We start from the raw sequence: 22,254 nt of genomic DNA on the forward strand, positions 1-22,254 counted from the left end.
TTCACAAGCATCCTGTCTCTTCAGTTTGGCGACATCAACGACGAATGTTTTTGGGTGCGGACGGCTCAATGGCAAAACGCTGACGAAAAGCACGCTGGACCGAAATCACTGACTCACTCTTTGCAAACTGCCGCACACAAAACGCCTTCTGCTGAGCGAACGCCATCTTACTTCTGACTGACTGCAAACTGACAAAACGCAGTGACTGATATTTAACTGCGACTTTCTGAAACTCTACGCCACGCCTATTCAAGCAGCATACATTTCCTTGCAGGCACGTGCGATGTATCGTAATTGTTACGATCCAAAATTTGATCATTGTTTTTGAAAACACTCTGTATTTCAGAATTCGAGTCAAGAACTGCTGCCAACACGAGTAACTTACAAGCAGATAACCTTGGTGTAGCAAAACAGCTTAAATCACTTAATAAAGGCAATTCCACCGGTCCACAGTCATCTACAGCCGGTGATTGGACGAAATATCCGTACCTAAAGCCTGGAAAGTTTCGCAGGCCACATCAGTACTCAAGAAAGGAAATAAGAGTAATCCGATGGATTACAGACCATACCACTGATGTCGATTTGTTGTAGCAGTTTGGAACATGTACTTTCCTCGAACATTATGAATTACGTCGGGGAAAACTATCTGTTGACACACAGTGCGGATTCAGAAAATGAGGGTCTTGTGAAACACAACTAGCTCTTTATTCTCATGAAGCAATGAATGCTATCGACACAGGACCTCAGAATGATATCTTATTTCTAGACTTCCAAATGGATTTTGATGCTGCTCCTCACAAGCAGATTCTAGCTAAATTGCTTGTTTATGGAGAATAGTTTCAGTTGTCGCGACTGGATTCGTGATTGCCTGTCAGAAAGGTCACAGTTCGTAGTAACTGATGGAGAGACTTCGCATAAAACAGAGGCGATATCTGGCGTACCCTATGGAAGTGTTATAGGTCCTCTGCTCTTTCCAATCTATATAAATAACTAACGGAGAAACCCGGCGTTGCCGAAGTATTTAGTTACGTGCTTAATGTCTGTGAAGTCATATTTCCTGAACTATGTGCCTTACAATAATATAATTTTGTAGGTGCAGTCAGCAGCATATGTGGATACCGTCTGCAAAAGTGTTTCTAATGGAGTTAGTGCGGTACCAACGAATTAATAAATTTAAGCGGAATACACGATGAGTAAGTTTTTCATGCACTTAATTGTTTATGACGTCATATCTCTTGAACTATGTGTCTAACAATAATTTTGCACTTACATTCAGTGCTATATATGCATACTGTCCATAAAATGTGTTGTGAAAACAGTTAGTGCAGAAGGAATAAATTGTAACTTCATGCCTCATGTGGTACTTCTACTTCACGAACAACAGAAGAGTAGTAAGCGATAAATATTTTACCTTCCATCTTGTTGTAGGGGATTGTAAGCGAGAAAAAAAAAATTCGTAAAGGTTTGAAATTATGTGTAAAGTTAGTTGCTAGTCGCTAGGGCCTTTCATTTTCCAATACTGGATGAATGAAATCTGGGAATTCATGCGTCGCAGGCTACGCTTCTTTTCCACCCCCACACCTTCGATAGGTCGGTGGTTTTTACCCCCACAACGACTGTCGTCTGACAGTAAGGTATATGTGTACCAAGCTTGGTTTAGGAGGAGATGTGGAACGAACACACACACACACACACACACACACACACACACACACACACACACACACACCCTGTCTTTCTCTCTCAGATTGTTCGCAGACGATAGTGTTATTTACCATCTAGTAAAGTCATCACAAGATTAAAACCAAGATATTTGTATGAAGTTATAATGAAATCTAGATTTCGTTATAACTTCATTCTTCGAGAGCTGCAAGAACACAATTATATCTGTACAAATACCAGCTTCATATAGATAAGGAGTACCGGCCAATGATCGTCTTCAGTGAGGATGCACTCAAATTGCCCGAACTCTTACGGGAATCGTTAGTTGACCGCCGCGTGTAATAAGTATGGTGGGCAGGGGCACTACAAATACAGTGTGTGGACAGGAAGTTGGAAAGTGTGGCTCTCACGGGAAGCGTGCCAGAGATAAGTCCCTGCAGTCGCACTATCGTCTGTGTCCTCAGTGGCTCAGTCGGACAGTCTGCCTTCGGCAGTGACAGTGCGGACCGTGTTGCCCGCCGGCCGCGATGTGGTGCGCGCGCCTGTTAGTTTAAGCCGGAGCAGCTTCGCGTTTGCGGTGTTTTGAATCTAGAACGAGATGGCACACTCGTACAGAAAAACGACTTTGAAGTTCAGTTTTGCGAACGACTATCCGCGACCAAAGGCACACGACTGAACGTTTTTTAAGAGAAGAGGTTAAAATCGATCCATGAGAAATGGTGGGAATCCATTTATCGATCGTTTCAAGCGTCGTCTATGTCAAGCTTATTGACGAGGCCGCTTGTGAAAGACTTCTACAACGATCACCGAACGGATATAGTTTCTGTCATGCCGATGGGAATGTTGGTGCGGTTACAGTCGACCACACAGGAATGGGGATATGCACCATTCGGGTCTTCGAACTTCCGTTTGAGGTTTCGTCTGAAATTGTGATCGACGCCTTTCGACCATACGGTACAGTGCTATCCCATGTGGCCGAAAAATGGACGAGTTTTACCACATACCCCATCCTAAATAGGGTGAGACAAATACGGATTGAACTGCGAAAGCACGTCCCCTCTTATTTGTGCATAGGAGATTGTCGAGCGATTATAAGCTATGATGGACAACCTCGCACTTGCTCGGCATGCGGGAAAGAAGGTCACGTCCGCTCGGAATGCCTCCAGCGACGTTTAGTGCAAACCCCGCAGGACGACGTTCAAGCGCCACAACAGATGACTGTATTGCCGTTGACCTTTGTGGAGGTCACACAGCTACCCGACGCAAATTCTCTCAGCGTTTTCCATCTCAAGTGTATCAGTTGACTGCAGATTTAAAAAAAAAAAAAAAAGAAAAAAAAACCAAGACGTACCTATGGAAATCGGTAGATGTGATGTTCTCGTACAGACAAACAAATGATCACAATTTTTGAAAAAAAAATGGATGAATCATTCAAGAGAAAGAGCTTCGCAAAACGCGTTGGTCCACCTCTGGCCCTTAGGTGACCGAGCGGTTCTAGGCGCTTCAGTCTGGACATCTGAGGTCATCAGTCCCCTAGAACTTAGAACTACTTAAACCTAACTAACCTAAGGACATCACACACATCCATGCCCGACGCAGGATTCAAACCTGCGACCGTAGCTGTCGCGCGGTTCCAAACTGTAGCGCCTAGAACGGCTCGGTCACTCTGGCCGGCAACTACACGTCCTCTCTCAAATGCTGACATCTGCGTATATCGTTCATGCACCTGTCTGCGAGACGCAGTTACTGTTCAACAGAGTTCACGGAATGTAATTCACAAAGAAATTGTGCCCTGATATCTACAAGACCCCATTTTCACTATCCTTGCCAGCTGTAGCCAGCCTAGCATCACACAGTCATCCATCGGTCGCCAAAGTTTACAATTTTACATTTTCTGTCGGTACTTGCATAACTCCTAAGTGTCGCGTCCTTTTTTTATTATTCTTAGAGGGTAAATTTAATGCCGGACTCAAAGCCTGACAGTCTTCTTTAGTATGCAGTCTCAGAAACACTGCGTTTCGTACCACGGTACTCTCTCGCTGTGTGTAATTTCTTGATTACATTCAAGGCAGTCGGCGATGGCAGCTGATTTGCTTGGTCCTTGTAGAAGTAAGGTATCTGACAATTATACACTGGCTGACAGAAAATGTGAAGCACCCAGAAGGCGATGAGGAAACAAAATGAGTCCCCACATCATGACAACGGGAGTAACATGGCTCTGCCTCTCCAAGACATTGGAAGAATTGGACCTCTCCCCAAGTCGCCGCCATACTTGCTGACAATTGTCATGTAGGATATTTCAGAACAAAGATTCACTGCTGATCACAATGCGGCTCTATTCATTAGCACCCCACGCTTCCCAACCACGACATTACTCCAGATGTAGCCCTCTGTGTTGCGTTTTGAACGGCAACTTACTCATGGGACGGTAATTCCCTAGTCCGACTGCTGTAGGGTGTCCATTACTTGCTCTCGGAGGGTAGATATGAAGCGATTACGCTGTGCATGATATGCAGTACAGCGATCCTCCCTTGTGGTGATCAGACATGGTCGATCGGTAACGACGACAAGTATGCCTGCCTTACGGATCCATTAAGTCCAACCTCGGGTCACTTTTACGTTCTAATGCCACACAAATTTGGATATGGCACAATTCTAACAGCTGGCCAAATAGACACTCACAATGTTGCCCTTTTCAAACTTTGTCAGTTGCTGATAACTCTGTCTCAGACAAGTACATAGCACCTCTATGTCCTACACATTGACTGGTCAACATGTGATGCTGTTGAGCTCTGTTTTGTAGCCTAAGCAGGCTGGTTACAACACTGAGCACGAGCGACACTAATGTAGTCTGGTGGGACTTCTGTATGTCATAGAGAATTGCAACTCTACATATCCACCGATAGTGTGTATACCAACATCCGACGACGTCTTTTGGGTGCTGCACTTTTTTTATCAGGCTGTGCATTGTCTAGACCAGCAGGCGTAACTTACTGCCCGCGCCAACTACATTGACACTTTTCGCAGTGGCTGATGGGAACGATCGTACATAGGAAATGCCTTTACGGTCCCTCCCATCGACTTAGTTTGCAGTATGTGCAACTTCAAATTTGAATGCACAAGACAGGTCTGAAACGTTCTAATAACAGTGAAATAAAGAAAAGAAAACAGGAGGCACTCGTGAAACAACTTAATTCTGCTTCAGAGTAATCTTTAGAGGGACAACTGACTTCAGGCGTAATTTGTTAGGTTGCTACAAACTGTAAAGTGGGTAATAATCCACTTTTCTGTCTACAGCCCGAAGTTGTGGGGGCATGGCCATGGTGCGGTTCTTGTGCCCCAGGAAACAGTTGGTGCTACTAGCAATCTCAATACACGAATACTGCACTTTTGCAAGCGAAGAAGTTTTTACCGGGGGACCAGGTTTAACTCTATGCACTACTTTATTAGTGACGTAGTTTTTCACAAGAGTCACCAGATCCGTAGTGACCTGTGAGACTAGCTTAACAATTGCATTTTTTCAGAAAAGTGGTTAATTATTCGATACAACCATATATACTTTCAACAAGAAATGTAGGCTTCGGTCGTCACCGGTCATCTTCAGATCAAAAAGTGAAATCAATAGTTCACTCACAAACACTCGTGAGAAAACCACACCTGCAGTTCCTTGCTGAAATGGGATGTGATTGTTCTGGAAAATCAATCAGTTCTGAAATTCATTTCACTGATGTTTCCAGTACGACCGAAATGTTTTTTTCCAAATTCACAATTTCGACACTATGAATCACAGACCTTTTAAGAGTCAGATTGCTCTCCGAGAAATTACTAGATCCAATCACTGAATTGGAAATATGTACGCTACGAACTAATGCACTGACTTAATACACTAAACTGTCGCTAATATGGCCCTTTGTAATGTGGCCTCTCAGTAATCAGGCCCACGTCCAAAATGGTGCACAACAATGGATTATCGTGCACAGCAGTGATGTTAGTGAACTACAGTTTTAAACAATGCTATACGCATTTGAAATTGTGGCATTTTTACATTTCAGTGTCATTTCTTCTAAAAGGAAACACATTTCACTAGACACGAAGCAAAACGTCGAAGTTTGAGACACGCTGAAGCGAGGTTCTTCGCAGAAGGCCATTGATGCTGGGTACAATGTTCGACGAATTTTTCGTCTTCTCTAACGTAATTACATGTTACATTAAAGGAATCTAAACAAAAATAATCAGCTTCTGAAAATGTATGTCTCTTTGGATTTAATAACGTATATCCGCTATTTTTTTAATACACACACATCAAAAAAAGTTTCGCATCACCCCGTTTCCCAGAATTCCTGAAGATAGACGTTGACTGTGGATGTTGTATCACAGACAAAGTTCCTTTGACTGTTCAGAAATGTCACTAAACCTGCCCAAAGGCGTAAACAATCATGCATGAGCAGCGCCTATTAGACGGAGGGGGTCCGAAAGCCGATCAGTTCCAGTCATTCCACCAGGAAGGAGGTACACTGCTCGTGTTGTCTGTAGTTCGACCGTGCCTAGGCGGTCAATACCACGGTTCGATCTCGTCCGCATTGCTACTTTGTACCCGGAAGGCCTCTCAACAAGGGAAGTGTGCAGGCGTCTCGGAGTGAACCAAAGCTATATTATTCAGACATGGAGGGGATACGGAGAGACAGGAACTGTCGATGACATGCCTCGCTCAGGCGCCCTAGGGCTACTACTGCAATGGATGACCGCCACCTACGGATTATGGCTCGGAGGAACCCTGACAGCAACGCCACCATATTGAATTATGCTTTTCGTGTAACCACAGGAGTCGTGTTACGACTCAAACTGTGCGCAATGGGCTGCATGAAGCGCAACGTCACTCCCAACGTCCATGGCGAGGTCCATCTTTGCAACAACGACACCATGCAGTGCTGTAGAAATAGGCCCAACATCATGCCGAATGGACCGCTCAGAATAGGCATCACGTTCTCTTCACCGATGAGTGTTGCATGTCCCTTCAACAAGACAATCGTCGGAGACGCTTTTGGAGGCAACCTGGTCAGGCTCAACGCATTAGACACACTGTCCAGCGCGTGCAGCAAGGTGGAGGCTCCCTGCTGTTTTTGGGTGGTATTATGTGGGGCCAACGTACGCCACTGGTGGACATGGAAGGTGCCTTAACGGCTGTACGATGCGTGAATGCCAACGTCCGAGGGACAGTGCAACCATATCGGCAGCATATTGGCGAGGCATTCGTCTTAATGGACGAAAATTCGCGCCCCCATCGTGCACATCTTGTGAATGACTTCCTTCAAGACAACGACATCGCTCGACTACAATGGCCAGCATGTTCTCAGACATGAACCCTATCGAACGTGTCTTGGATAGATTGAAAAGGGCTGTTTATGGACGACGTGACCCACAAACCACTCTACGCCGAATCGCCGTTGAGGTGTGGGACAATCTGGACCAACAGTGCCCTCATGAAACTGTGGATGGTATACCACGACGAATACAGCCATACATCAATGCAAGAGGACGTGCTACTGGGTATTAGAGGTACTGATGTGTACAGCAATCTGCTCCACCATCTCTGAAGGTCCCGCTGTATGGTGGTACAACAATATGTGGTTTTCATGAGCAATAAAAATGGCGGAAATAATGTTTATGTTGATCTCTATTCCAATGTTCAGTACATGTTCCGTAACTCTCGGAACCGAGGTGATGCAAAACTTTTTTTGATGTGTGTAAATTTCAGACGCTCTTCATAACCCGCCAGTTCCGTTAATCCGGCACCCATATGTGCAAGGAATAGCCGGATTAGCGAGGGTCTAGTGTAGTCGGTATTAAAGCAGCAGCGAAAGCTGCTATCGGCTCTATGTTGGTGAATTTCGATAGAATACATCTCACTGTCAAAGCGTAATCTCTTTCGTTAGTATTGAATCTTGTCCATCTTCCTCAGTCGTAATTAACTGCGACCCAACCCCTGTATGTCGGGATGACATCGACTGCTGTTCAGGGTCGAGACTGAGTAAAATATCAATGCAGTTCCTTGCATCTTGTAAATATTCTCTCCACATGGCCGAGTCAGTTGCTGGGGCATGTCAATTCTGTGGCGAGATTTTGCAACATGCCGCGCATAATTTTGGCATTAATGGCTCTCCACGTTCAGGAAGACCTTTGAGGTTTCATGAAGATCGTTAAAGCGCATTAATCCGTGTCAGTGTACTTCAGAACTGGCAAAAGTGGTGTACTCTGATAATTCCACCATCTTGCGACGTTTGCATTCGTTGGGACAAGTTCGAAAATCGGGTGAACGAGTACCGCATGCTCCAAGCCATATGTGCATCTCTGCTTGCTCGTCATCAATTGGCTCGTGAACAACAGCGACCATTCCTATCCTGTATCGTTAATGCTGACGGGTATGATTTATTTATGGTAACATAATGAGATGAAAGGAATGATTGAGACAAAAAGAAAGCAGCAATTCTTCCAAAGACCTGCGCGCATCCACAAAAGATAATGTTATGCATCTGATGGAATAGCGATGGTGGGGTGCACTGCTTCCCCGAGATGTAACCATCACTGCTGACATTTATTGTCAACAACTGAGATGTCTTGCACAGGCAGTCCGAGAACAACGACCAGACAGACTGCTTGTAGTGATGCTGGTCCACGACAACACCCGCCCGCATCCTGCTACAATGACAAAAAATAATATACTGGAGTTGAGTTTCGAAGTCATTCCGAACCAACCTTATTCACCTGATCTTGCGCCAGCGTAGACAGACTGTAGTAAATAGTGAAGAAGAATATATTATTGATGACTGAACTCTATGTTACGTTTATCTGTTATGGTTATTAAACTTAGGGAAAAACGCTACGAACTTATGCACCAACCTTATCATTTCGTAAGTGCGTTTAAGATTAAGCAGTGTGGCACACAGTATTGACACTCTGATCTATTAAATTTAAAAAAATATATATAATACGTAAGAGAACGTACCTTTGACATGAGAACAAAAGGAAGCATGGTACTGATGAGGCCAGCATAAATATCATCCAGTTCCTTGTGGCCCAAGCAATTAGGGGACTCACCATTGAACCCACGCAGTACATTACAGTGAACTGGAAGTTGATAGTGGAGCGATGCATGATATCTGTCAGTTCAAGTCCTGGAATGCAAAAGTTGTGTCAGTCGGTTTGAAAGATAAAATTTTGGTCTAGGTGTGGTATGAGAGCTCTTCGTGTCGTAACACTTAACTCGTTTATATGAATAACTGTTGTATTGTCTCTCTGTATCTATCAAGCACAATAACTCCGGTTATTGTGACTTAAGTACATAGGTAAATGGAGAAAGGAAAACTAGGATTTAACATCCAATCGCAACGCTGTATGAACTTGCATGTTTTACTCAGAGATATGCATAACATATGTAATATGTTGGATCACATTTGGTTCATAATTTATACGAAAGTTAATTGGTGAGAAAATGGAAAAAAACTAGATGCTTGGCATGGGTGAATAACCCACAATGTGCAACCTGTTAGCTATATACGAAACACATATACTACTGCTTGGGAAATGGCAACACTATCAAAGAACTAGCTGAAATAAATGAAACGTATTCCACTTGTCACTTTATTGATACTGAGGTATCATTAAATGTACACATTATCGGGCTAATACTGAACAATATCGGAAGTTTGCATACATGCTGTTACCTTTAACATAGTGAAGCAGCATTAAAATCACTCTAGATGCAGTTTTACTAGAAGTATAATGGTAATCAATCTTCTGTTCTTGGTGTTTCTTTGACCACACTGGATTCTGATCGTTTTCGAGTAGTAACTCTTAGTCATTTGGCAAAGTCCCATATAGCTGCATTTTGGCGAACAGGCTGCTGAGATCCACCTAGACAGGATATGTCAGTTTCTCGATAGACTGCTTACATAATTTTTACCATTGCGCACAGGCTGCTTATGCATGAGCTATACAGGGCTACTATAAATGATTCATTTGTTTTCAAAGTTCTTTATTTCCAGAGCAGTACGTGTCCAAATATGACTGATGCGGGGTTAGAACCATAAACTCACCGAGTTTACATTGTGCCAAATAGCGTTGCGATTGCAGCGCCTTGACAAAATGGCGACAAAGGAAGATGGTGAACATTTCGCGCCCAGGTTGAAATTCATCGTCGACGCAGCCTTTCATTTATCTGGAAAGGTAATCTCCACAATAGGAGAGTGTGGGACACTGATCGTTCTCATGAAATTGTGGTGCATGAACGAAGTTTCTCGTAGGTTAATGTTTTTGAGTAGTGTCACAGGTGAAGCTGTATAGGCCGTTTTCCTTCTGTTAGAAGACCTCCTCCCTTGATGTGCTGCAGTCGTGGTTGTTTCCACACTGACTGGTGATTCCATCCTCCAACAAGATGGGGCACCCCTCAACGGAGCATCGATGTTCGTCGCTACTTTAACGACGAACCTCCGCATCGCTGGATTGGGCATAGTTGTGAAGATGACGATGATCTGGCTCTACTCCCTTGCCCCCCCTTGCCCCCCCCACCCCCCCCTCCAAGGCACCTGCCCAACGCCTTGTGACTTTTTCCTTTACCTTAAGGGCCGCGTTTACGTACCACCACTGTCAAGAATACTGGAACAGCTCACAGAACGCTTCAATGTTTTTGTGATGGCCGTTTACTGTGTTGACATATAATGTATGGAACTTGGACGTGCATCGTGAAACCAGAGGGGCACTCGCAGAACATTTAAAACTGCCAAATGCAAACCTGGTGAGTTTATGGGTATATCCATGCATCTGTCATATCTGTAAATGGAACACTTTGGAAAATACGGAACTATGAAAATGAATGAATCACTCATAGCAGCCCAGTACATACGTCGATTATTATTGCGCACCATGCAATAGGATAAATCAACTGAATAAAGAAAAGCAATTCAGTGAAGTGACATTTTGATATACAGAGCATTTTAACATTAGACAACGAATAAGTTTGCGTGTTGCAGTGGAGACATTATTTAGTTACGCTTGCTGCTGGATTTGTACCATGTTAGTATAAAACTGCGCAGTCAAATTGTTGTTACTAATTTTTACTATTCAGATGTTACCAGTTTGTTTATCGCCAACGCTATAGGAAAACGGTAAAATATGTATTTAGATTTAACCACAGAGTTAGCCGTAAATTAAAATACAACAGGAATATGTTATAATATTCGTTTGAAATGAACTGCGAAGTAAGCAGTAAATTAAAATATTAGGCAGGTCTCTCCATATTTCACATATAGCTTTAAAATAAAACCAAGATCATAGACACACGCATCCATTTAGTAAATACCCACTAAATCTGTAGGAATAGCTTGATTGTGTGAACGAGTATGTGTTCGTACTTGCAGTGTTCATGTAGAAACCAGGAAGTGTAAGGCAGTGCAATATCAGAAAAAGCTTATCTATCAGTATACAGAGGTCGATTAACTTGACATGAGAAATGCGATACGTTTTATGGTCGTTCAAATCTGTTCTAAAGAGACAACATCCCAGTTACATTTAGTTAAATTACAGTGTGGCGGAAACTGCTTGCTTTCAAGAGTAACTTAGATGTCAGTTGTAAAAGAGGTACCAAGTAATAGATTCAGGGAAGCAGGCAGCAGCTTCATGCAGGAAACGATTAGTCTCGTCAATGAAGTTAGTACAGAGATCGAACAACACTTAGTTTACTGATGAAACGGTACTCTTTCGTTTATCATCGTGTTACACTCACATGGGGCACGTGATAAAATATGTCATCTTCAAAATGTTTAACACTAATATACAACAAATTTGTCACACAGAAATAAATATCATGTAAGTCACCACTTCATGTTTTAATAACTTTAAAGTCATTCCATTTATATTTCTGAGAAGGTCAAAAAGAAAAAAAAAATCTGTTGAGTTTACCAAATGTTGAACGAGAAACGTTTTTTTGTTCAATGTTCAGATGTGTGTGAATTCGTAAGGTACCAAACTGCTGAGGTCATCGGTCCCTAGACTTACACACTACTTAAACTAACTTATGCTATGAACAACACGCACACCCATGCCCGAGGGAGGACTCGAACATCGGCGAGAGGGGCCACGCAATCCGTGACATAGCGCGTCAAACCACGCTGCCACTCCGCGCGGCGCTTTTTGTTTGTCTTGGTGCACAAAAATCAATGTCTACTGTACAACGAGGCCCCAGCAAAAAAAGCAAGAAAATCTTTATGAACCATCTGAAGATGTATTTGTAATAAATCCTAAAACCGTAATTATTTGTTTTAAATACCCTTCTAAAATCATATTTGGGGCTGGTTGCTGTTACAAATTAGAAACCTTTTAGAAGGTGCAGAAATACGAGGAAATCGGCTTTTATCAAAGTAAATATGATAGTTTTAATGTACACAATAAATTCAAAGAAATAACAGGGAAATGCAGGAAGAGTGTGAGTGGGAAACTAGTGGATGAAGCAGGGAACTTGATGGTGGAATTAGAAGACAAGAAGAAACATGGAAAAAATGTACAGAAAATTTATTTCATGACACTAGATGTGCTTTTAATTCAAGTACAAATGAAATCAGTGGCACAGATATTGTGGAAGTAGAGGCTCAAACAGCCATCGGGCAGAGGAAGGACGGAAAGGCTGTCGGACCAGATAAATTAAAAGCGGTGTTCTTAAAATTGATGAATGAAAATCATGTAATATAATTAACCCAAATTTTCAATCAGATTCACGTATCTGGAAACATTCCAAAGGCGTGGCTGAAGTTCATTACTCTGTCCAAAAAGCCAAATGCAAAGCAATGCAGAGTTTATCAGCCTTTTCAGTAGTTGCAGGAGCAACAGTTTGGATGATTGATTGATCTGGCCCTGTAACACTAACCAAAACGGCCTTGCTGTTGTGGTACTACGAACGGCTGAAAGCAAGGGGAAACTACAGCCGTAATTTTTCCCGAGGCCATGCAGCTTTACTGTACGGTTAAGTGATGACGACGTCCTCTTGGGTAAAATATTCCGCAGGTAAAATAGTCACCCATTCAGATCTCCGGGCGGGGACTACTCAAGAGGACGTCGTTATCATGAGAAAGAAAACTGGCGTTCTACGGATCGGAGCGTGGAATGTCAGATCCCTAAATCGAGCAGGTAGGTTAGAAAATTTAAAAAGGGAAATGGATAGGTTAAAGTTAGATATAATGGGAATTAGTGAAGTTCGGTGGCAGGAGGAACAATACTTTTGGTCAGGTGAATATAAAATCAAATAGAGGGAGTAGTTTTAATAATGAATAAAACAATACTAGTGCGGGTAAGCTACTACAAACAGCATAGTGAACGCATTATTGTGGCCAAGGTAGACACGAAGCCCATGCCTACTACAGTAGCACAAGTTTATATGCCAAATAGCTCTGCAGATGATGAAGAAATTGATGAAATGTATGATGAGATAAAAGAAATTATTCAGGTAGTGAAGGGAGACGAAAATTTAATAGTCATGGGTAACTGGAATCATACAGTAGGAAAAGGAAGAGAAGGAAACGTAGTAGATGAATATGGACTGGGGCTAAGAAATGAAAGAGGAAGCCGCATGATAGAATTTTGCACAGAGCATAACTTAATCATAGCTAACACTTGGTTCAAGAATCATGAAAGAAGGTTGTATACATGGAAGAAACCTGGAGATACTAGAAGGTTTCAGATAGATTATATAATGGTAAGACAGAGATTTAGGAACCAGATTTTAAATTGTAAGACATTTCCAAGGGCAGATGTGGACTCTGACCACAATCTATTAGTTATGAACTGTAGATTAAAACTGAAGAAACTACAAAAATGTGGAAATTTAAGGAGATGGGACCTGGATAAACTGAAAGAACCAGAGGTTGTACAGAGTTTCAGGGAGAGCATAAGGGAACGATCGCCAGGAATGGGGGGAAGAAATACAGTAGAAGAAGAATGGGGAGCTTTGAGGAATGAAATAGTGAAGGCAGCAGAGGATCAAGTAGGTAAAAAGACGAGGGCTACTAGAAATCCTTGGGTAACAGAAGAGATACTGAATTTAATTGATGAAAGGAGAAAATACAAAAATGCAGTAAGTGTAGCAGGCAAAAAGGAATACAAACGTCTCAAAAATGAGATCGACAGGAAGTGCAAAATGGCTACGCAGGGATGGCTAGAGGACAAATGTAAGGATGTAGAGGCTTATCTCACTAGGGGTAAGATAGATACTGCCTACAGGAAAATTAAAGAGACCCTTGGAGAAAAGAGAACCACTTGCATGAATATCAAGAGCCCAGATGGAAACCCAGATCTAAGCAAAGAAGGGAAAGCAGAAAGGTGGAAGGAGTATATAGAGGGTCTATACAGGGGCGATGTTCTTGAGGACAATATTATGGGAATGGAAGAGGAGGTAGATGAAGATGAAATGGGAGATACGATACTGCGTGAAGAGTTTGACAGAGCACTGAAAGACCTAAGTCGAAACAAGGCCCTGGGAGTAGACAACATTCAATTAGAACTACTGACGGCCTTGGGAGAGCCAGTCCTGACAAAACTCTACCATCTGGTGAGCAAGATGTATGAGACAGGCGAAATTCCCTCAGATTTCAAGAAGAATACAGTAATTCCATACCCAAAGAAAACAGGTGTTGACAGATGTGAAAATTACCGAACTTTCAGTTTAATAAGTCACATCTGCAAAATACTAACGCGAATTCTTTACAGACGAATGGAAAAACTGATAGAAGCCGACCTCGGGGAAGATCAGTTTGGATTCGTAGAAATGTTGAAACACGTGAGGCAATACTGACCCTACGACGTATCTTAGAAAACAGATTATGGAAAGGAAAATCTACGTTCCTCGCATTTATAGAGTTAGAGAAAGCTTTTGAAATGTTGACTGGAATACTCTCTTTCAAATTCTGAAGGTGGCACGGGTAAAATACAGGGAGCGAAAGGCTATTTACAATTTTTACAGAAAGCAGATGACAGTTATAAGAGATGAGGGACATGAAAGGGAAGCAGTGGCTGGAAAGGGAGTGAGACAGGGTTGTAGCATATCCCCGATGCTATTCAATCTGTATATTGAGCAAGCATCAAAGGAAACAAAAGAAAAGTTTGGAGTAGGTATTAAAATCCACGGAGAAGAAATAAAAACTTTGAGGTTCGCCGATGCCATTGTAATTCTGTCAGAGACAGCAAAGGACTTGGAAGAGCAGTTGATCGGAATGGGCAGTGTCTTGAAAGGAGGGTATAAGATGAACATCAACAAAAGCAAAACGAGGATAATGGAATGTAGTCGAATTAAGTCGGATGATGCTGAGGGAATTAGATTAGGAAATGAGACACTTAAAGTAGTAAAGGAGTTTTGCTATTTGGGGAGCAGAATAACTGATGATGGTCGAAGTAGAGAGGATATAAAGTGTAGACTGGCAATGGCAAGGAAAGCGTTTCTGAAGAAGAGAAATTTGTTAACATCGAGTATAGATTTAAGTGTGAGGAAGTCATTTCTGAAAGTATTTGTATGAAGTGTAGCTATGTATGGAAGTGAAACATGGACGATAAATAGTTTAGACAAGAAGAGAATAGAAGCTTTAGAAATATGGTGCTACAAAAGAATGCTGAAGATTAGATGGGTAGATCACATAACTAATGAGGAGGTATTGAACAGAATTGGGGAGAAGAGGAGCTTGTGGCACAACTTGACTAGAAGAAGGGATCGGTTGGTAGGACATGTTCTGAGGCATCAAGGGATCACCAATTTAGTACTGGACGGCAGCGTGGAGAGTAAAAATCGTAGAGGGAGACCAAGAGATGAATACACTAAGCAGATTCAGAAGGATGCAGGCTGCAGTAGGTACTGGGAGATGAAGAAGCTTGCACAGGATAGAGTAGCATGGAGAGCTGCATTAAACCAATCTCAGGACTGAAGACCACAACAACAACAAGCTTAATGATCCATATCTCGAAATTGTTTTTGAGGGTGATACACAGAAGAATATATAGATTATATGACCAACAAATAGCCCCTAAACAGCTTGGGTTTGTTAATGCTGTGGGTAGGAGAGGAGCCTTGTTCAGTGTACAAGTATTGTTTCACATATGTACAGATGTAAATAAAAATGTCTTTGCTTGCCTGATAGATCACTAGAAGGCGTTTGATAGAGTAAAACACGACAAACTGATGTAGATTTTGTGAAATTTGGAATGGAGGAAAGGAATCTGCGAATCACAAAGAACCTGTACTGGAATCAAACAGGAGTGGAGCGTATTGATGGAGAACACACTGAAGCAGTCACTATTCTCAGGGGAGTAAGAGAGGGATGTATTTTGTCACCTGTACTATTAAGTATTATATGTTTATTTAGAGAATCCCTAGAAATAGAAGACGAATTTTGATAAATAGAATAAGATTAGACAAAATTCGATACGCTGATCATACTACTGTATTTGCTGACACTATTCAAGCATTACAATTATTATTGGATGGAACTGAAAGAGTTAGCAGTTAGTACGGGCTTGAACTAAACACCACAAAGGCAAAACTCATGGTCGTAAGGAAACTATTACAGGCATAAACTTAGTCATAAAGCAAAGAATTATAGGAAAGGTAAAAGAATATACATACCTTGAAACTGTAATAAATGAGAACTGGAATAACTTGCAAGAAATCAAGATTTGCATCGGGAAAGCAAGAAGTGTGTTTCAGAAAATGAGTGCTGTCTTCAAAAGCCATAACCTAACTCTAAGAACAAAAACCAGAGTTTTGCACTGCTATGTATAATCTGCCCTCCTATATGGGGTACATACAGGGACCTTAAATAAAATCACGGAGAAGCAGCCTTTGTATTGTGGGTTTATAGGCGGATCCTGAGTAAACCTTGGACCCACAGAGTGACAAACGTAGAAGTTTTGAGAAGAATGAACACAACACCTAGATTAATCAAGATAGTGAAATGCCCAAAGTTGCAATATCTAGGACACATCATACGTAATATAAACAGACAAGATCTGGTACAAAACATTGCTTTAAGGGAAAATCAACAGCAAAAGAAGACGAATATCTTGTTTTGACAGCCTTAGATGCTGGTTCAGTATGTCTTTAACAGAACTAATCTGTGTTGCTACCAACAAGAGAAGTATAGCCATCACCATCGCCAACATCCGAACTGGATATAAACGGAAAGAAGAAGATTTCACGTTTTCAATGGCTTATTTCGCGCTTACAGTAACCTGTGTTACCTACACAACTGTATTCCGAAATTTCATTACTCTACTTTACTTCTTTTTTGGTGTTTCAATTTTTACCATCAGTGTACATTACGATTAATACAGCAATTAAATTACACAAATGATACAGGACCGAGGAAAGGACAAAGGATATGCAAAAATACACTTGAAGAGAAGTCTTACCAAAAAATAACAAGCATAATTATCCAGTGATTTCTCGCTGGCCGGTAATTTGTACCACCTAACTGTCGTGAGAGTTTTGTTAGAGAATTTAGATGTCTATGCCTTTCATATCAAACATAGAAGGGGGAAAACATCTTTCAAAATATGTATTACGAAGTGAATTAATACTTGCTGGAATCTTAGATCTAGAATTATAGTTTTATTTCTTTTATTATCGGCTCTCACCAATTGCCGTAGTTGCCTCCGTGGTGGAACTATCTGCAGCAGTTCCAAGAATCGACAATACGATGAACAATGGATATATGGACACAGTCAGAACACTCAGGCTGCGACACACAGAAATCAGCGAAAGAGAGACAAAATACTGCGTACGTCGGCCAAACCTGTGGACAAAATTTTAAGCAGTAAGCTGCAAAAAAATGAATACATTGCTATGCGCTGACTAGTGTCTAAGTTCCTTCTTAAACAAAATTCTAGAGCAAATTCACATATTTTTCGTGACAGTCACTGTTTTTTACAGACCCTTGAGCGAATAATAGAAATATGATTGTATTATGTGAACTGTAAGATGAAAAACTGTGCATTTACAAACACGTAGAAAAGGAAAATTTGGCGGTGTGTTATGACAATGCTGCATTTAACAGTGCCAGGTATCCGGTTTTTTACATTCGTGTCCGGCCAAATAAATACGAGTCCGGTCTGTATGGCTTTTGTTAGATTTTTTTATCGATGATGACGCATAACGGAGGCCTATACCAAGCTAATGACGTAAGTGCGAGGAATAAGGAGCTATAGCAGGTGCTCTAGTGTCTGTATCCTATGTTTTTCTTCATAGGACGAACGAGCCAAACGCACAGCGCAGGGCTGGTTTACCGTTACGGCAAGAACCACAGTCGCGGGTGGCCCCGAGCTTGAGGGGGCCCCTCTATGATTGCTACAAAAATTTATTCTTACTTAACGAACATTTGCTTTTTCACTTTAAAAAAATATATCTTGAATGTTAATGTTATAGTCCGCGCAGTATGCCGTGTCCGATAGATGAGCTTACACCAGGGCACGCGTGGGGAAAGTGGTAATGGTGGGTTTAGGGACAGGCGTTGTAGGCGAAATATCGAGGGGAGACATTGTAAATAAATTGGATATGTTGTCCCCTGTGCTTCCCCACACTGCCAACACATATTTCAGTACATTTCCGGAAAGAACTTGCTAGACGTTGTCCAGTATTTTTGTGCATATCAATGTCAGTAACCCCTGTTGAACATAAATTTTCCAAGTTAAAGATGATTAAAAACTATCTGATATCTTTAATGAGTGTTGAAAGGATAAGAGGCCTTGCCATAATAATTGTGGAAAGAGAGATTGTGCGTTCGCTGAGATGGAGAACTTGGTGACGGCCTGCTCAAAAAGCAAGAAAGATAGAGATTTAGATCAGTGATGTTTAAAATTAGGTTTCTCTCAGTTTAATTGATAATTAGACAGAATCTATTGAACTATGTGTTTAATAGTACGTGATTGTAGTGATGCATATAAAAGTTATTACTACCTGGTGAGCCGTGCTTCGCTGGGAACCATTGTGAACATTTACTAACGCTTGGTAAAGAGTGACCACAAAACGAAAACTAAAAAAAGTGTGTAAGTCGAATTTATTTCTACTACAGCCGTCACTAGCTGCTTGTCTTAGTTGTAAAAGCAGGTCAAAAAATGGTTCAAATGGCTCTGAGCACTATGGGACTTAACATCTTAGGTCATCAGTCCCCTAGAACTTAGAACTACTTAAACCTAACTAGCCTAAGGACATCACACACATCCATGCCCACGCAGGATTCGAACCTGCGACCGTAGCGGTCTCGCGGTTCCAAACTGACGCGCCTAGAACCGCTCGGCCATACTGGTCGGAAAAAAAAAGAAAAGAAACAGGTCAGCGTAGCACATAATCAGGAAACCCAGAACTAAGTGTTCACTTTTTGCTCGTTAAGAAATAAAAATTTCAATCAAACGCCCAAACATTGCAACCGTTGTAACATCTGTTAGTAACCTGATATTCTAATTTTATGTAAAATATTGTAACCGTAAGCAAATTTTTAATACATTACAAAATCTACATACACGTGCTGCTGTTAAATCTGCGAGATAAAGAAGTATCATTATACCAGACATTATGCTTCCAGATACCATTTTTTAAGGATTATTTTGCAAGCAACATTTCAACAATGAAGCTCCACTTCGCAACGTTTAGTGAAACAGATTGGACCTTTCCAAATGTGAAATCTGCCGTATGTTGGCAGACGTATGGAAGGCCTTTCTGAACGAGTTGGAAAAATATTTAGTAATTTACTACAATAGACACAACGAAAATTAATTAAGACTTTGTTTAGTATAACTGTAATGTTTCAAATGCCTAACAAAATATTAAGATTCTTATTTCTCCAGTTCTATTTTGTGATGGTTTAAGATCCAGGTTCATTCATTTTAAGTATATATTCGTATATCTTTGGTCCATATTTCCCTTCTTGTAGTGTACATCTGCGGTATTTTTTTGCATTTTGTAATGTATAAATGTGTGACTTCAACAGAGCAAAGCCAACTGGTGTTGTAGCCAGTGCGGCAGCACCGTTATGTTTAAATTCGAAAAAAATATTTATAAACGGGCATACTATGAAATCATAGGGTAGTCTTACAACTCGAGTTTAACACATTACACTCCATATAAGAATCACAAAATTAAAATGTTTTTTTGCCAACGAGTCATAACCCGATGCAAAGTCGCTACAAGGCAGTTTTTTTTTAGTTACCTACGTTTAAGGTTGATCTCACAGAAAGCTCACCATAACTGATCATTAATAAACGATTGGAAACATCCAACCGCCTGTTTCTATTTAAAATACGAAGTCTGGCTTTTATTGCAAAATGTCTGGCTAAATATAACGCCGAGCCCGGCTTTTCTATTTTAGGACTTGGCAACGCTAACTGCATTTCCCTTCTTCTTTCTGTATTTCACTGTAGGCTTTCCAGCAAGATCAAGGAGCTTTGTCGTTCCAAATAGTTCAATAGTAGCTCAGATGACGTCTCAAATGTATAGATGAAATGTATAGAGGGACAGTATCGATGGAAAAGAGAGCATTTACAGATAGTTCTCTAACTGTAATATTGAAAACTTATTTGATACAGGGAGTAATGTTGTCTTACGTTTCAATACAGGAAACTGAAACAGATCTTTTTATCACCACATAAATTACCTAACCAGTACACGGAATGTTTCACCGATGAACGAAGACGGAAAGGAATCCCATTTAGATATGGCTCTGAGCACTATGGGACTTAACTTCTGAGGTCATCAATCCCCTAGAACTTAGAACTAGTTAAAACTAACTAACCTAAGGACATCACACACATCCATGCCCGAGGCAGGATTCGAACCTGCGACCGTAGCGGTCGCCCGGTTCCAGACTGTAGCGCCTAGAACCGCTCGGCCACACCGGCCGGCCCCAATTAGGTAGCTTGTAATATAAGTCAATACACGTACTGTAGGTATTATTTAATTTTTACGAGCTATTTTGCTGTAACGACCGTGTATAGACGCTACTTAACAAGCCATTTGTTTGCTATTTCTTTAAGTATTCTGTGTAATATGTAAATTAAATTTTTGTAAATGCTCATACTCAGATTTTGTTTAATGTGTGTACATGGAATCGTTTGGCATCTTATCCCTGAAAGCTAATATGTTGGAAAATATTCATGAACAGCACTTATTTTTTGATTAAGAGGAGATTGTAGCACTTTTGACAAATTGTTTGTTACGTTATGGTCACGCGGCAGTAGGAATGTGGCTAGCGAGAACTGCGAACTGACGTGTAATGAAGTGCTGAGCATTTGTAAATGGGCAATATCAAGAAACGACGCCCATACAATTATCTGGGGAGTTCATTTGCTCAATGACAAACTGGATGCACTGGCAACCTCTTCCTACGTAACATGTTGAAAAACTGCTACACCTCAGTTTTGTAGATTGGCCACATATGTACACATTTTCATCGAGCATATAACGCTTCAAATGGATTTCAGCTACGTTTTTGTTCTTGTGGAAAATTCTATTCTGAACTAAAATCTGTTCCTCTGTCATGAATTACAATCGTCGTTTTGAGGGATTGTTGTTTCAGTAATTAATTATCTGAAGATTTAGTCAAACATCAGTTTACGTGATTACTATCTCTGAAGTAGATAAAGAGTAATTATGTGATATTGTTCCGGGCAACTATTACAGTAGAACTACGATAGATTCATTTTGTTACTGCGCAGTACTTTTGTACATGACACATTTCGAATTATTTCTGATCATTGTGGTATGATTAGCATATGAATGCAGTGTGATTGTGCTGACAGTGAAAGCGAATCTGTTTTCGTTCGGTCTTACTGCTACATTTCATGTACTGTGACACTGCTGCATTGTACGTAAACTGGTGTTGTGGATCAGCGTCGTAGAAATATATGCTCATTTAAATTACATTTTTGTGAAGGGTTTTACAAAATTTATCTGCTTTGTTTTTTGTACATTTTTGTGTGCACTATTTTAGAGGGGATAATTTTGTATGATTTTTTTGGGTCTCATTGTGTGATTTACAAAATTATGAAAATCATGGCCACAACCATTCCTGATAGTAACTTGATTACAGTCGATAATTAACTTTATGCAATAATTAGAATTTCTGACACACAGCTGGTGACAACATCACATGATATTTTCGAGGCAGTTCAGTGTTACTTTAATATAGTCTTTCTCAATTACATTAAATGTACGTTTCAGTAGAAATTTAGAAGTTAATTCATTAGTACTTTATACATTGTTAGAGAGCTGTTCCACTAGACTTGGAGATTGTCTCATGACAGGACTGGTTCTTATTGTTACAGTATAATACAATTGCTGCCTTCATGTGTAGTAACTGCCTTTGCTAACACCATACCAAGTGTTAAACAGTCCCGAACTTAGAGGTTTGGGAGTGAATTCCAAAAAGTTGCGACGAAATTAATGTAGGAATTCAACAGGAAAAAATGTAGTATATGAAATTAGAAACTGAGATAACGTAAAAACGCATGATAGTTCTCAGGGTTTCGATGTAGTGTGTCCGAAAATGCAACAGATAGTAGACATTTTCGAAC

General features: G+C 40.9%; 1 protein-coding gene across 1 annotated transcript in view; it reads right to left on the bottom strand.

Moving 5' to 3' along the window:
- Positions 1-22,254, bottom strand: part of LOC126176346 (solute carrier family 22 member 7-like) — a 127,491-nt gene that overhangs the window by 40,158 nt on the left and 65,079 nt on the right. The window contains exons 4-5 of the mRNA XM_049923498.1: positions 17,326-17,483; positions 8,666-8,834 (exon numbers count right to left, since the gene is read on the bottom strand). Coding sequence (XP_049779455.1) covers positions 8,666-8,834; positions 17,326-17,483 — 327 coding nt within the window. The remainder of the gene's footprint in view (positions 1-8,665; positions 8,835-17,325; positions 17,484-22,254) is intronic.

This window comes from Schistocerca cancellata, chromosome 3, assembly GCF_023864275.1.
Source record: "Schistocerca cancellata isolate TAMUIC-IGC-003103 chromosome 3, iqSchCanc2.1, whole genome shotgun sequence".
Lineage (NCBI taxonomy): Eukaryota > Metazoa > Arthropoda > Insecta > Orthoptera > Acrididae > Schistocerca > Schistocerca cancellata.